Raw genomic sequence first — 13,941 nt, 5'->3', positions numbered from 1 at the left:
ATTACTGATATAGACAGAGTGTGTATGTAGATTACTGATATAGACAGTGTGTGTGTGTGTGTGTGTGTAGATTACTGATATAGACAGAGTGTGTGTGTGTGTGTGTAGATTACTGATATAGACAGAGTCTGTGTGTGTACATTACTGATATAGACAGTCTGTGTGTGTACATTACTGATATAGACAGTGTGTCTGTGTGTGTAGATTACTGATATAGACAGTGTGTGTGTGTGTGTGTGTGTGTGTGTGTACATTACTGATATAGACAGAGTCTCTGTGTGTATTGATATAGAATCTGTCATAAAACTGAATGAAACTGAATGTGTGAACTGCTCATCAGGTGCGTGCGTATGGCCCTGGTCTGAAGGGTGGCATTGTGGGTAAATCGGCTCCATTCACGATTGACACCAAGAATGCAGGAGCAGGTGGCCTGGGGCTGACAGTGGAAGGTCCATGCGAAGCTAAAATCGAATGTCAGGACAACGGTGATGGGACATGCTCTGTGTTCTACCTGCCAACCGAGGCTGGTGACTACAACATCAACATCTTGTACGGAGATGCCCACATCCCGGGATCCCCTTTCAGAGCAGCGGTGAAGCCAGCACTGGATGCGGGGCGCGTGAAGCTCAGTGGCCCGGGGCTGGAGAGAGCGAAGGCTGGTGAGGTAGCCTCCTTCACGGTGGACTGCAGCGAGGCAGGAGATGCTGAGCTCACTGTGGAGATCGTATCAGACTCTGGCGTTAAAGCAGAAGTATGCATCTTTAATAAGAAAGATGGAACCTTTGCTGTCACGTACACACCTCCTTCCCACGGCCCCCACACCATCAGCATCAGGTACGGTGGACAGATGGTGCCAAAATGCCCCATCCGTATGCAGGTGGAACCTGCTGTAGACACTAGCGGAGTTAAAGTATACGGACCAGGAGTGGAACCTACAGGTGAGAGTCACGCTGATCAAACAGCTTTAAACAACAGTAACAAAATTAAATGCATCTTAAACAAAATTGTAAAAGTTATTAAAATGATATTTTAGATACATTAGAATCAGTTTAGTTGAATAAACATCTGTACGCGTGTGTTCAGTGAATGTTGGTTTAACTGCAGGTGTTCTGAAGGAGGTAACCACACATTTTATTGTGGATGCACGAGCCCAGAATAAGACTGGAGGAAATCACGTCAAAGTGTGCATACGCAACCCCTCGGGCGCCAGCACTGAGGCCTATGTCACAGATAAGGGCGATGGAGCTTATCGGGTGGAGTACACTGCATTTGAAGATGGTAAGAAAAGAGTAAATGGCTCACGCACTTTTGGAGGTTTCGTTGACATGTCAGGTTAAAGTTAAAGCCTACTTAGAACTCCCAATTTACCCACGTCATCAGCTGTGTGGCCTTACGATATGCAGGGTGTCTATCCTGCATATCGTAAGGGGAACTTTTTCTGTCCAAGCAACATTGGTGTGAGCGTCAGGTCCTGGACCAGGAGCAGATGAACAGGTGTTTGTATAGCAGACAGTGGTTATAAATACAGTGTGAAACAGCAGGTTTATGGGACTGAAAACTGAGAGAGAGGGTAGTGAAGACATGCAGACATAAATAGAAGAGCTTTGTAAACACACAAGTATGTGTGAGATGCATCACCCCAGATCACTGCTAAAAATAAGACTTAACATGAAGTCCCAATATAACTCAGACCAAGGCTGAACACTCCCACAGCAATCGTACTACTTATTACAAAATCAACTTATTCAGACTTAAAGTGTCAATATATCACTGATTACTTTATTCTGATGTGTGTGTGTGTGTGTATGTGTGTGATACAGGTATGCATCTGATTGAGGTGTTCTATGATGATGTTGGCGTTCCCAAAAGTCCCTTCCGTGTGTCTGTGGTAGAGGGCTGTGACCCCACGCGCGTGCGGGCCTACGGTCCAGGCCTGGAAGGAGGTCTTGTTAACAAGCCCAACTGCTTCACAGTAGAGACAAGGTACTGTCCCGCCCACCCACACTATCGGCCCCTCCTCACCCACACTACCTACCCCACCCACCCACACTATCTGCCCCACCCACCCACACTATCTGCCCCTCCTCACCCAGCAGCTTTACATCTGAATGTAAACAGCAGAAGAGTTGGTAGTTTTTAATTCCGGTAAGGAGCAGGTCTGGGGTCTGAGCGCTTTGACTCTCCCTGCAGGGGTGCAGGGACTGGGGGTTTGGGCTTAACCATCGAGGGGGCGTCCGAGGCTAAAATGTCCTGCAAGGACAATAAGGATGGCAGCTGCAGTGTGGAGTATGTTCCCTTTCTCCCAGGAAGCTATGACGTCAACATCACCTATGGGGGCCAGGCTATCCCAGGTAATCAAACACGTGTTTAAATAATTAATGATTATGATAATTATATTATCACGTATTAAAAGAGAAAGCAAAAGAGAGTGAGGGGGAGAGTGAGGCGTGAGAGAATGAGACAGAGAGGGAGAGGGAGAGGAAGAGTGAAAGGGGGTGCGAAAGATAGTGAGAGAGTGAAGATAACAGGGCTGTGGTTGTGCTGTGCAGGAAGTCCATTTCGGGTTCCTGTGCGGGACGTGGTGGATGTCAGTAAAGTGAAGTGTTCTGGTCCGGGTCTGGGGAGTGGCGTCAGGGCCCACACCCCACAGACCTTCACCGTTGACTGCAGCAAGGCTGGAGCTGCAGCCTTGCAGGTGCAGCTACATGGACCAGCAGGTAAGACCTTCTGACTCATATGTCCTATTAACCCTCCCCACCATTTTGCAGTTGACACTGATAAGTGTGTCGTGTCTGTGCTGTTCTGTCTCAAAGGTGCTACAGAACCAGTTGCCATTATCAATAATGGTGATGGAACACACACTGTGAACTACACACCTGGTCAGGAGGGGCCATACACTGTGTCTGTCAAATATGCAGACAAAGATGTTCCCCGCAGGTCAGTTTATGGGCCCTTTGTTGTACTGTGTATATGTAAATGACATGGTGACTAAAGATGACTGTGATTCAGAGTTGTATTGGGAGTGTATGAATTTGTGCAGTGTGCTGACACTATCAGCAGTTAGATATTACTAACCAATATGACCTTAAATGAACCCATGCATGTGTCTCCTACAGTCCGTTTAAGGTCCATTCTGGCCCAGCACACGATGCTAGTAAGGTCCGGGCCAGTGGTCCAGGGCTGGACCCAGCCGGAGTGTCGGCCAGTCTGCCAGTAGAGTTCACCATTGATGCCCGAGATGCAGGGGAGGGTCTCCTCACTGTCCAAATCCTGGTGAGCTCTTCTTTGTCCATCTCAACAGACACAGTGAGTGCAATGTGTATTTAAGACACAGTGTCCTTTTAAGGCACAGTGAGTGCAGTGTGCATTTAAGACACAGTGAGTGCAGTGTCCATTTAAGACACAGTGACTGCAGTGTCCATTTAATATACCATGTCCTTTTTTGCTCTGCTGATGTGATTGTTGTCATGGCTGCAGGATCCTGAGGGGAAGCCAAAGAAAGCCAGTATCCATGACAACAAAGATGGCACCTACACTGTATCCTACGTACCTGATGTGACAGGGCGCTACACCATCACCATTAAATATGGGGGGGACCAGATCCCCTACTCTCCCTACTCCATCCTTGCCACGCCCACAGGAGACGCCAGCAAGTGTCTTCTCTCAGGTACCCATGGATGTCCACCAGAGGCTCTAGAACAGAAGGATTCTGCCTCCTCTCACTGTCCTCTTGTGTCTCTGCTCTTTGTTTTCAGTGTCTATTGGAGGACATTGTGTCGGTAAGATAAAATGTCTCCTTTTCTACCAGCTGGAGTCTAAATGCATGTCAGTACTGTCCATGAGAGCTGTTTGTTTGTGAGTGTGCATTGTTGTTGTTTATATTTATGAGTAGGCAGTCTTGGGCCCACCATTCAGACATCAGAGGAGACACTAGTCAGTGTGGATGCCAAGGCCGCAGGGAAAGGAAAGGTGACATGTAAGGTGCTCACTCCAGACGGCACCGAGCTGGATGTGGATGTGCGAGAGAATGTAGATGGAACCTTTGACATTTACTACACAGCCCCGGAGCCTGGAAAATACATCATTACCATCCGCTTTGGAGGACAACACATCCCAAACAGCCCCTTCCACATTCAGGTAAGCAACATGAGATCAGACTCAGCTGCACTTATTGTTGCCATGGTTACGGTTTCCTGGTTTTTACATCTGTATCAGATAAACTGTGTAGGAAACACAGATTTCATTAGCATTATTCTCCCATTTCAGGGCCCTGTAGTTGTTGTGTTATTAAGAATGATACCCTTTAGGGCCCTGTAGTTGCTTTGCTAATCAGATTTGATGTGTTCTTCTTAGGCTACGGAGGAACCTGTTATCCAAAGAGATGCGAAGCAGCCTGCGTTCCGCCCTCTCAACCTGCTGATTCCCTTCTCTGTCCAGCAGGGGGCGCTGAGTGGTGAGACTCTTACTGCTGTTCAGGAGCCACTCCTGACCTGGGCCCACTGATCTCCTGATCAAGTTCTGTGTGTGCAGGTGAAGTTCGCATGCCATCAGGGAGGACCGCACGGCCTCTGATCAAAGACAACAAGGATGGGACGGTAACCGTGAAATACGCTCCCACAGAAAGAGGCCTGCATGAGATGGACATCAAGTATGATGGCAACCACATTCCAGGTGGGACGCCCCACTCCTTCAGGCAGCCAGAGTAGAGCTAATCCAATAAGATTTATAAACCCTCTATTACGCACCACTGTTCTCTGTTTTATGTTGTTGTCTGCCATTCAGTTGTTCTGCTTTTGCACTGTTCTGTTCTTGATAAACAGCCTCATTCACAATGTCAAACAATCAAAGCATTAGAGTTAACCCTAACCCTAACCTAGGACAAAGGGAGAATGTTTCATATGTTACAATTCAACCGAACAAATTATCAGTAATACCAAAAACAAAATAGTTAGCAAAACGGCTTAAAATGTGAAACATCTGTGAGTGAGCTCTTGAGTCACTGACTGTGGAGAGAAACATGAGTCTGACTGCTTCCTCTTTCCACAGGAAGTCCACTGCAGTTCTATGCAGACGCTATAGATAGTGGGATGGTGACAGCCTACGGGCCTGGCCTGTGTCATGGCACGGTCAACAAGCCTGCCACCTTCACTGTGGTTACCAAGAATACCTCAGAAGGTAGCTGATACAGATAATGCAACTAATTTTTATCTGTCTTAGACTTGAAAATGGATGCAAGGTGCTAACGCCACCATCTGTGGTGTGTTGCGTCTGTGGTGTGCTGCGTCTGTGCTGCACCTGTGATGTGCTACATATGTGGTGCGTCTGTGGTGTGCTGCGTCTGTGGTGTGTTGCCCCTGTGGCGTGTTGCCCCTTTGCTGCGTCTGGTGTGTGCTGCGTCTGTGGTGTGTCTGTGCTGCATCTGTGCTGCGTCTGTGGTGTGTCTATTCTGCGTCTGTGCTGTGCTGCGTCTGTGCTGCGTCTGTGCTGCGTCTGTGGTGTGCTGCGTCTGTGCTGCGTCTGTTGTGTGCTGCGTCTGTGGTGTGTCTGTGCTGCGTCTGTGCTGCGTCTGTTGTGTGCTGCGTCTGTGCTGCGTCTATGGTGTGTTGTGCAGGTGGTCTGTCGCTTGCTGTAGAGGGACCATCCAAGGCTGAGATAAGCTGCAAAGACAACAAGGACGGCACATGCGCAGTGTCGTACCTGCCCACTGCACCGGGAGATTACAACATCATCGTCAAATTTGATAACAAGAACATTCCTGGCAGCCCCTTCACAGCTAAAATTACAGGTGGGTCAAGGGTCAGGGTCCAAGTGAGGTGGGAATGTGTGATGTGTCTGGAGTTTGTGTTGAGTTTTACGCCTGTCTGTCATGTGTTCAGGTGATGATTCTTTGCGGACATCTCAGCTGAACGTGGGAACTGCGGCCGACGTCTCCCTGAAGATCAGTGAAACAGACCTGAGCTACCTGTCCGCCAGCGTTAGAGCGCCATCAGGAGCAGATCAGCCATGCCTCCTGAAAACACTTCCCAACCGCCATATTGGTCAGTACTGCACACAGCTAACCTCACACAGCTAACCCCACCAGATTATCTCCCACAGCTAACCACACACACATTATCACACAGCTAACCTCACACAGATAACTCCACATAGAATGTCACACACCAAACCCCACACAGATTATGTCACAGAGATAACCCCACACAGATGATGTCACACAGCCAAACCCCACACAGATTATGTCACACAGATAACCCCACACAGATGATGTCACAGCCAAATCCCACACATATGATGTCACACAGCCAAACCTCACACAGATTATGTCACACAGCCAAACCCCACACAGATGATGTCACACAGCCCAATCCCACACAGATTATGTCACCCAGATAACCTCACACTGGGCCCTCCAATGTTCTTATAGTGAAACACCCTAGACTACTAATGCAACTTGTCAGTTGTTTGCCAGTGAACCCTTAAGTCTCTGTGCTCCTCTCAGTCTAACTTGTCTGTCGTTGCTTGGTTACAGGAATATCTTTTACCCCTAAAGAGGTGGGGGAGCATGAGGTTAGTGTGCGCAAGAGCGGCAAACATGTGAACAACAGCCCCTTTAAGATCATGGTGGGCCCATCTGAGATCGGGAACGCAAGTAGAGTGCGGGCGTTCGGGAAGGGCCTGGTCGAGGCTCACACCTTTGAAGTGGCCGAGTTCTTTGTGGACACGAGAAATGCAGGTGAGTGTGTAGAGCGAATACACAGTTAAGGGGTCAGGGTCAGAGTGAGGGTGAGGGTCAGGGTGAGGGTCACGGTCAGAGTGAGGGTCAGGGCCAGGGTCAGAGTGAGGGTGAGGGTCAGGGTGAGGGTGAGGGTCAGAGTGAGGGTGAGGGTGAGGGTTAGGGTCAGGCTGAGGGTCAGAGTGAGGGAGACAGAAACCCCATCTAGCATTTTAAATGTCAGAGCATCTGAGAAGGAACAAAGTGAAAATAAAAAACAGAAGAATAAAACAGAAATGTTGTGCTTATGGTCACATAAGGACAACTTTGTTTATTGTTCCTTGGTACCCTGTCCTGCCTTTTAGAATGAAAGTTATTTCAATATATTCATATCTACAGTATGTTCATATCTGCAGTGTGTTCATGTTTCAAGTGTCAGCCTTTGCTGAGTCTGAGCTGAACAGTGTGGTGACCAGCCAGGCTGTTGTTGTGTGTAAGGCTATGGTGGGTTAGGCCTGTCCATTGAGGGTCCTAGTAAAGTGGATATAAAGTGTGAGGACGTGGAGGATGGAACGTGCAGGGTGACATACTGTCCGACCGAACCAGGAAATTATATCATCAACATCAAGTTTGCAGACAAGCACATCCCAGGTAATCATCTTAGACCTGCACAACCATATTGTACACATTTGGCCCTATATGGTCCTGTATGGACATTTGGGTGTGTTTGGACATATTTGTGCATGTTTGGAGTGTTTCTGAGTGTGTTTGGTGTGTTTAGGCAACTTTGGATGTGTTTGGGGGTATTTGGGAGAATTTGGGTGTGTTTGGTCATGTTTTGGGGTATTTGGTCATGTTTGATGGGGTGTTTGGGTGTATTTGGATGTTTAGGGGTATTTGGTCATATTTGGGTATTTGAGGGTATTTAGAAACTACAGGGTAGCTTCTCCTCACAGTTTCCTCTCCCATGCAGGAAGTCCATTCACTGTGAAGGTGAGTGGAGAGGGGAGGATGAGGGAGAGCATCACGAGGAAGAGGCAGGCGCCTTCCATCGCCTCCGTGGGCAGCACCTGCGACCTCAACCTCAAAATACCAGGTGAGAACAAACCAGTGGAACACACCTGTGTTATCACAGCAGGTCCATCAGAATGTCATTCTGAAGGCCGAACTGCTCTTGTCTTCAGGAAACTGGTTCCAGATGGTGTCAGCTCAAGAGCGTCTCACACGTACGTTCACACGCAGCAGCCACACGTACACTCGTACGGAGCGCACTGAGATCAGCAAGACGCGCGGTGGGGAGACCAAGCGTGAGGTTCACGTGGAGGAGAGCACGCAGATGGGCCGGGACCCCTTCAGAGACGTTTTCAGCTCATTTCTGGGCCGAGAGGGCCTGGGTTGCTTTGGAATGCTCACGGCAAAACAAGAGGGTTAGTAACCAATGACAGCTCAGAGAACATAGTCTAACTATGTCTCTGTAACCAATCACAGCTCAGGACACCATCCATGGTGTATTTCAGTGAGGTCACACTGAGTGCAATGCTGTTCCACTAGGACTTCATGCAGCACAGCCCCATGGGTAGTGAAGTGCTGTCGTGTAGAATAGGTCACTCCCAGAGTGAGACATAGTGAGACATAGTGAGCTCATGGTGAGCCGTGATTGCCTGACACCCTGCATCAGGGCCAGTATGAACCATAGCTATTTAAAGTCCTGCTCTGGAAGCTATGATGAGACTTGCATCAGTCAGCAGACAGCAGAAGGGACGCAGCCCAAGAGCGCGTGCGGCTTGTCTGGGTTTTACTTTAGTGTTGGTTGGGTATGTTTTATTACTCCTGCAGTAGCACTACTAATAAAATTCCTTGATTTAGCAAAAACATCTTTACTTCATAATTTAGCACAAAACATTTCAGAAGTGAAGTGAAGTGCTTGTCTCTGCTTTGTGTTCAGGAGACGTGCAGGGTATGTCGGCCCAGGTGACCAGCCCGGGGGGCAGAGTGGTGGATGCGGAGATTGTGGAAGGTGGTGACAGCACTTACAGTGTGCGCTTCATACCTGCTGAAATGGGCTCGCACACAGTGAGTGTGAAGTACAGGGGACAGCATGTCCCTGGAAGCCCCTTCCAGTTCACTGTGGGTCCACTGGGAGAAGGCGGGGCACATAAGGTCCGTGCTGGAGGGACTGGACTCCAGAGAGGCATCGCTGGACTGCCCAGTATGTCCCCCACACAGCTCCTGCTTCACATCTCTGACAGGATTTGAATTCTACACACATAGTTCTGCCTCACTACCATTCCCCATTATTAATAGTTTTCTATTAATGACACTAATCTTAACCCTATTCCATATCCTGACTCTGACCTTGACCCTAACCTTAACCCTGACCTTAACAATGCTTCACTCTCATTATAATTTTCCTTTTCTTCACTCCTCCTCCAGCGGAATTCAATATCTGGACCAGAGAAGCTGGAGCAGGTGGCTTGTCCATCGCTGTTGAGGGGCCCAGCAAGGCAGAAATCTCCTTTGAGGACAGAAAGGATGGATCATGTGGGGTCTCTTACACAGTGCAAGAGCCAGGTACATTATACACGAGCTGCGCTTAGTCACGCTCAGTCATGCTCAGTCGTGGTTCTTTAAAGAACACTGAACTCTGCTGGTGCAGATATTGGTAGAATGTTCAGCAGCAATTTGTAAAAAGCAGCATTTGTTGACAACAGTTAAGAAGTTTCAAAGTGTTTGATTTTGATCAAACTGAAAGTTTAAAGAGGTCAGCACATTATGGGCTGGATAAGCAGATCCAGAATCTTCAGCATTTCCTCTGATCCCTGTAGGTGACTATGAAGTGTCAATCAAGTTCAACAATGAGCACATTCCTGACAGCCCATTCACCGTTCCAATTGCCACGCTCTCCGATGATGCACGCCGCCTCACCATAACCAGTCTGCAGGTGCGTCATGTAGATCAACACTGCCAGTTTTCTTAACATTGCCACTAACCAACATTCCCAACATTTCCAGATTTCCCAGATTTCCCAGCTGTCCACTTGACCATCACCCCCACTGTCTGACTGCCTCACAAGAATGCAAAAGTAAATTACAATAAAGATTTAAATCACCCGTTTTGATATCAGCCATATTTCCTTTAATAGCCCTTCCAGTTTTACAGATGTAGATCTACACACTCAATCTCCTCTCATGCGCCTCTTTCTGACCACAGACTTTATTTGGGTGGTGGGCCACTCTCAACATGGCAGTAACCCTGGTCTTGTGCTGGTCTTGTGCTGGTCTGGTGCTGGTCTTGTGCTGGTCTGGTGCTGGTCTGGTGCTGACATGCATGGCTTTAACCAGAGTCAGTATTTCTGTGAGGTTCATACTGTAGAAATATAACCCAGTTTACTCCACATAAATGAGTAAAGTCCACCATGCAGGCAGCTGGAGAGTCATAGCGAAGAGTCGTCTGCCTCCCAAATATATCCAGTGGTCCTGTAGATAGAAAATGGTGATAAAAACATGGAGGATAATTAACAGTCTGGCACAGTCAGTTAATGCAGTCAGTTAAAACAGTCTGGCACAGTCAGTTAACACAGTTAACATAATCTGGCACAGCTGGTTATCACAGTTAGCACAGTCAGTTAATGCAGTCAGTTAAAACAGTCTGGCACAGTCAGTTAACACAGTTAACATAATCTGGCACAGCTGGTTATCACAGTTAGCACAGTCAGTTAATGCAGTCAGTTAACCGCAGTCAGTTAACACAGTCTGGCACAGTCAGTTAACACAGTCTGGCACAGTCAGTTAACACAGTCTGGCACAGTCAGTTAACAGTCTGGCAAAGCAGGTCGGTTCTAACATTTCCATCCCTTCACCTATCAGGCTTTTCTAATTCTTATGAAGTAGGTGGTGAGTATAGTAAACAGGTAATACAAATCATAGAGTGAATTAGTGAGTGTGTTAGTATAGTATGTTTACATGGTTCATAGAGTGAGTGAGTGTGTTAGTATAGTATGCTTATGTAGTTCATAGAGTGAATTAGTGAATGTTAGTATAGTATGTTTACATGGTTCATAGAGTGAATTAGTGTGTTAGTATAGTGAGTATGTTTACATGGTTCATAGAGTGAATTAGTGAGTGTGTTAGCATAATGAGTATGCTTACATGGTTCACGGAGTGAATTAGTGAGTGTGTTAGTATAGTATGTTTACATGGTTCATAGAGTGAGTGAGTGTGTTAGTATAGTATGTTTACATGGTTCACAGAGTGAATTAGTGAGTGTGCTAGTATAGTGAGTATGCTTGCATGGTTCATAGAATGAATTAGTAGCCTGATTCTCTTTAGTAAGTACTGGTTTAGTAAGTTTGATTTTGAGCTCAGAGCTCCCAGTAGAGAGGGAAGCTGGCTGACCTACGAGACTGAGCTTTGCCTTTGTAAAAGGACTCCTGTTATGGGATTGTTATGGGGATTAAGTGCTCCATCAGTTTGAGCTCCATATACGTCCTGAAGGCTGTTGTACTACTCCCTCACTGTGCAGAGTCCCCTCCCTATGGTACAGACCCCCTCCCTATAGTACAGACCCCCCGCCCCATGATACAGACCCCCCTCCGCATGATACAGACCCTCCTCCCCTTGGTAAAGACCCCCTTCCAATGCAATGCTCACATATTAGTCTTTCACTTTTTTACTAATACAGTCCCCAGTGTTTTATTCTTTTTACTAATAGTCCCCTGGTTTAGTGACACACTCATATATGTCTCTTTTAGGAGAAAGATCTGAGGGTGAATCAGGAAGCATCTTTTGCAGTACAGAGAAATGGTGCACATGGTGTGATTGATGCCAAAGTGCACAGCCCCTCTGGTGTGGTGGAGGAGTGCTACGTCACTGACGTGGATGCTGGTGAGTCAGGATTTACTGCTCCTTCAACACGACTGCTGGGATGTTCTCAGGAACATGGCTCATGGCAGAAAAAGCAGAATGAAGTTCAAAAGAGAATGACATTTATTTCAGTGTAGCATTGCGTGAACTATGTAGAGTTTTGTCAGTAGAGGAGTTTGGATCTCAGTACAGCTCTGCTCCCCTGTGGACAGACAGGACTGCTATTCGGTTCATCCCTCGAGAGAACGGCATGCACTCCATCGATGTGAAGTTTAATGGAAGCCACATCCCTGGCAGCCCGTTTAACTTGTGTGTGGGTGACATGGGTCACGCGGGTGACCCGGGCCTGGTATCGGCCTACGGCTCTGGCCTGCAGGCTGGATGCACAGGTATATCAGAATCTAACACAAATCAGTGTGGTTAAGGTGGCTAAGTCTGGTCAGAAAACAACTAATGAATTATATAATTTTGCAGGTCGGCACTTGTCCTTGTTAACTTATTTGTTGTGCTGTAGGTGTGCCTGCTGAGTTTGTGGTCAACACCTGCAACGCTGGGTCCGGCGCCTTATCTGTGACAATCGACGGCCCTTCCAAGGTGAAAATGGACTGTACAGAATGCTTGGAGGGCTACAGAATCAACTACACCCCCATGGCACCCGGAAACTATCTCATCTGCATAAAATATGGCGGCCCACAACATATCGTAGGCAGCCCGTTCAAGGCTAAAGTCACAGGTACTCGACTAAAGCTTACAAGCAGGACACATTCAATCCTCCAAAGTTACCTTAAAAATAGAGCTAGGGCTAACCCTAACCCTAGCTTACCTTAACAACAGAACAAAACCTTATGCAACTCACAACATGAATGCACCATGTGCAAAAACACTAATATCACAGACTACGTCAAAAGAAATGAGTGAATTGCAGGCGAAATCAGAAACATGGACGTGAAAGGTGAGCTTGTGAAACCAGCTGCAGAAGGATTCACACTCCAGGTGGTATTTCATGGTCTGCGTGACTGAGGATTGAGAAAGAAAGAGAATGAGAGAGAGTGTGAGAGAGAGAGTGCGTCACTGAAATCTGTTCTCTTCTGCGAAATTTCCCTTCTGTGACTGTTTTGTTTTGGACTGTGCAGTAAGGCAGTGTATTCTGTGACCTCACGGAGAGGGTGGGTATAATCTGTGTCTGTCTCCTGTTGTAGGTGTGCGTCTGTCTGGAGGCCACAGCCTGCATGAAACATCCTCTGTGCTCGTGGAGACAGTCACCAAAAGCTCAAATGTAGCAGGAGCCTACACTACCACATCCAGCTCCTCGCTGCCGTCAGACGCCAGTAAGGTGGTGTGCCAGGGTGCTGGTCTGTCCAGAGCCTTCATAGGACAGAAGAACATCTTCACTGTGGACTGCGGCAAAGCAGGTAAGAGAAGCATCACCTCACACTGAGCTGCAGAGCACCGGTCAGCAGTCTTGTGGGAACGGTGTCCTTGCTTCTGTTCCACAGGCATCAACATGCTAATGGTCGGGGTGCACGGACCCAAGACACCATGCGAGGACGTTTATGTGAAGCACTTAGGCAACCGGCTCTATAATGTCACCTACACAGTGAAGGAGAAGGGAAATTACATTGTCATTGTCAAATGGGGGGATGAAACTGTGCCAGGAAGCCCCTTCAATGTGACAGTGCCCTGAGTGCCATAGTGCCCCATGTCCCATAGTACCCTGAGTCCCATAATGTCCCATAATGCCCCGAGTACCATAATGTCCCATAATGCCCCGAATCCCATAATGCCCTGAATCCCATAATGCCCCGAATCCCATAATGCCCCATGTCCCATAATGCCCCGAATCCCATAATGCCCCATGTCCCATAATGCCCCATGTCCCATAATGCCTTCCCTTGCAGCAGCTCCTCTGAAATGCACTATGAAATCCTAAAGACTTTTTCTTAACTTGGGGAAGTGTTTCAACTATAGTGTTTGATCCAAACATTTTATATTAACTTCTTGTCTGGTGAAATTTTTATCTAGTGACACTTGTACCCATTTGTGTTCCCAGACTGTAATGTTCTTTTCAGTTTACCAAGACATCTGAAATAATTCTTCCAATCATTATTTTTTGGACATTTTAAACTTAAAATGTTTGAACGTTAAGAGATTTTGTCCACAAAATGTCTATTCATATTCAAGACCATCTGTGTGGTCAAGGTTCATACCAATGGAAGAGCAGATTTCTAGTTGACTGTTGTAACCCATTAAACTGCATTGTGTGTGCTGTTCTGGGGTTTTGTATGCTTTAAAGAGTGTTCTTTTGTTATATTAACCAAACAGTTGGTAAGCCTTTGCGAACCTAATAAAGATTATATTGCTAACGTA

The 13,941-nt window shown here is 47.2% G+C and overlaps 1 protein-coding gene across 2 annotated transcripts in view; it reads left to right on the top strand.

Moving 5' to 3' along the window:
- flnca (filamin C, gamma a (actin binding protein 280)) overlaps positions 1-13,941 on the top strand; it is a 26,246-nt gene extending 12,305 nt beyond the window's left edge. For both annotated transcript variants that reach the window (XM_035532379.1, XM_035532378.1), the window contains 27 exons: positions 341-938; positions 1,105-1,278; positions 1,821-1,983; positions 2,191-2,351; positions 2,550-2,717; positions 2,814-2,937; positions 3,117-3,273; positions 3,478-3,667; positions 3,756-3,779; positions 3,893-4,137; positions 4,354-4,453; positions 4,531-4,671; positions 5,047-5,175; positions 5,612-5,785; positions 5,877-6,038; positions 6,530-6,733; positions 7,211-7,363; positions 7,686-7,808; positions 7,897-8,139; positions 8,658-8,921; positions 9,146-9,283; positions 9,538-9,653; positions 11,463-11,595; positions 11,787-11,963; positions 12,089-12,307; positions 12,774-12,986; positions 13,071-13,941. In XM_035532379.1, the coding sequence (XP_035388272.1) occupies positions 341-938; positions 1,105-1,278; positions 1,821-1,983; positions 2,191-2,351; positions 2,550-2,717; positions 2,814-2,937; positions 3,117-3,273; positions 3,478-3,667; positions 3,756-3,779; positions 3,893-4,137; positions 4,354-4,453; positions 4,531-4,671; positions 5,047-5,175; positions 5,612-5,785; positions 5,877-6,038; positions 6,530-6,733; positions 7,211-7,363; positions 7,686-7,808; positions 7,897-8,139; positions 8,658-8,921; positions 9,146-9,283; positions 9,538-9,653; positions 11,463-11,595; positions 11,787-11,963; positions 12,089-12,307; positions 12,774-12,986; positions 13,071-13,258 (4,881 nt within the window). In that variant the 3' untranslated portion in view covers positions 13,259-13,941. The remainder of the gene's footprint in view (positions 1-340; positions 939-1,104; positions 1,279-1,820; positions 1,984-2,190; positions 2,352-2,549; positions 2,718-2,813; positions 2,938-3,116; positions 3,274-3,477; positions 3,668-3,755; positions 3,780-3,892; positions 4,138-4,353; positions 4,454-4,530; positions 4,672-5,046; positions 5,176-5,611; positions 5,786-5,876; positions 6,039-6,529; positions 6,734-7,210; positions 7,364-7,685; positions 7,809-7,896; positions 8,140-8,657; positions 8,922-9,145; positions 9,284-9,537; positions 9,654-11,462; positions 11,596-11,786; positions 11,964-12,088; positions 12,308-12,773; positions 12,987-13,070) is intronic.

Source organism: Electrophorus electricus, chromosome 12, assembly GCF_013358815.1.
Source record: "Electrophorus electricus isolate fEleEle1 chromosome 12, fEleEle1.pri, whole genome shotgun sequence".
NCBI lineage: Eukaryota > Metazoa > Chordata > Actinopteri > Gymnotiformes > Gymnotidae > Electrophorus > Electrophorus electricus.
This window is presented reverse-complemented; position numbering and strand designations above follow the sequence as displayed.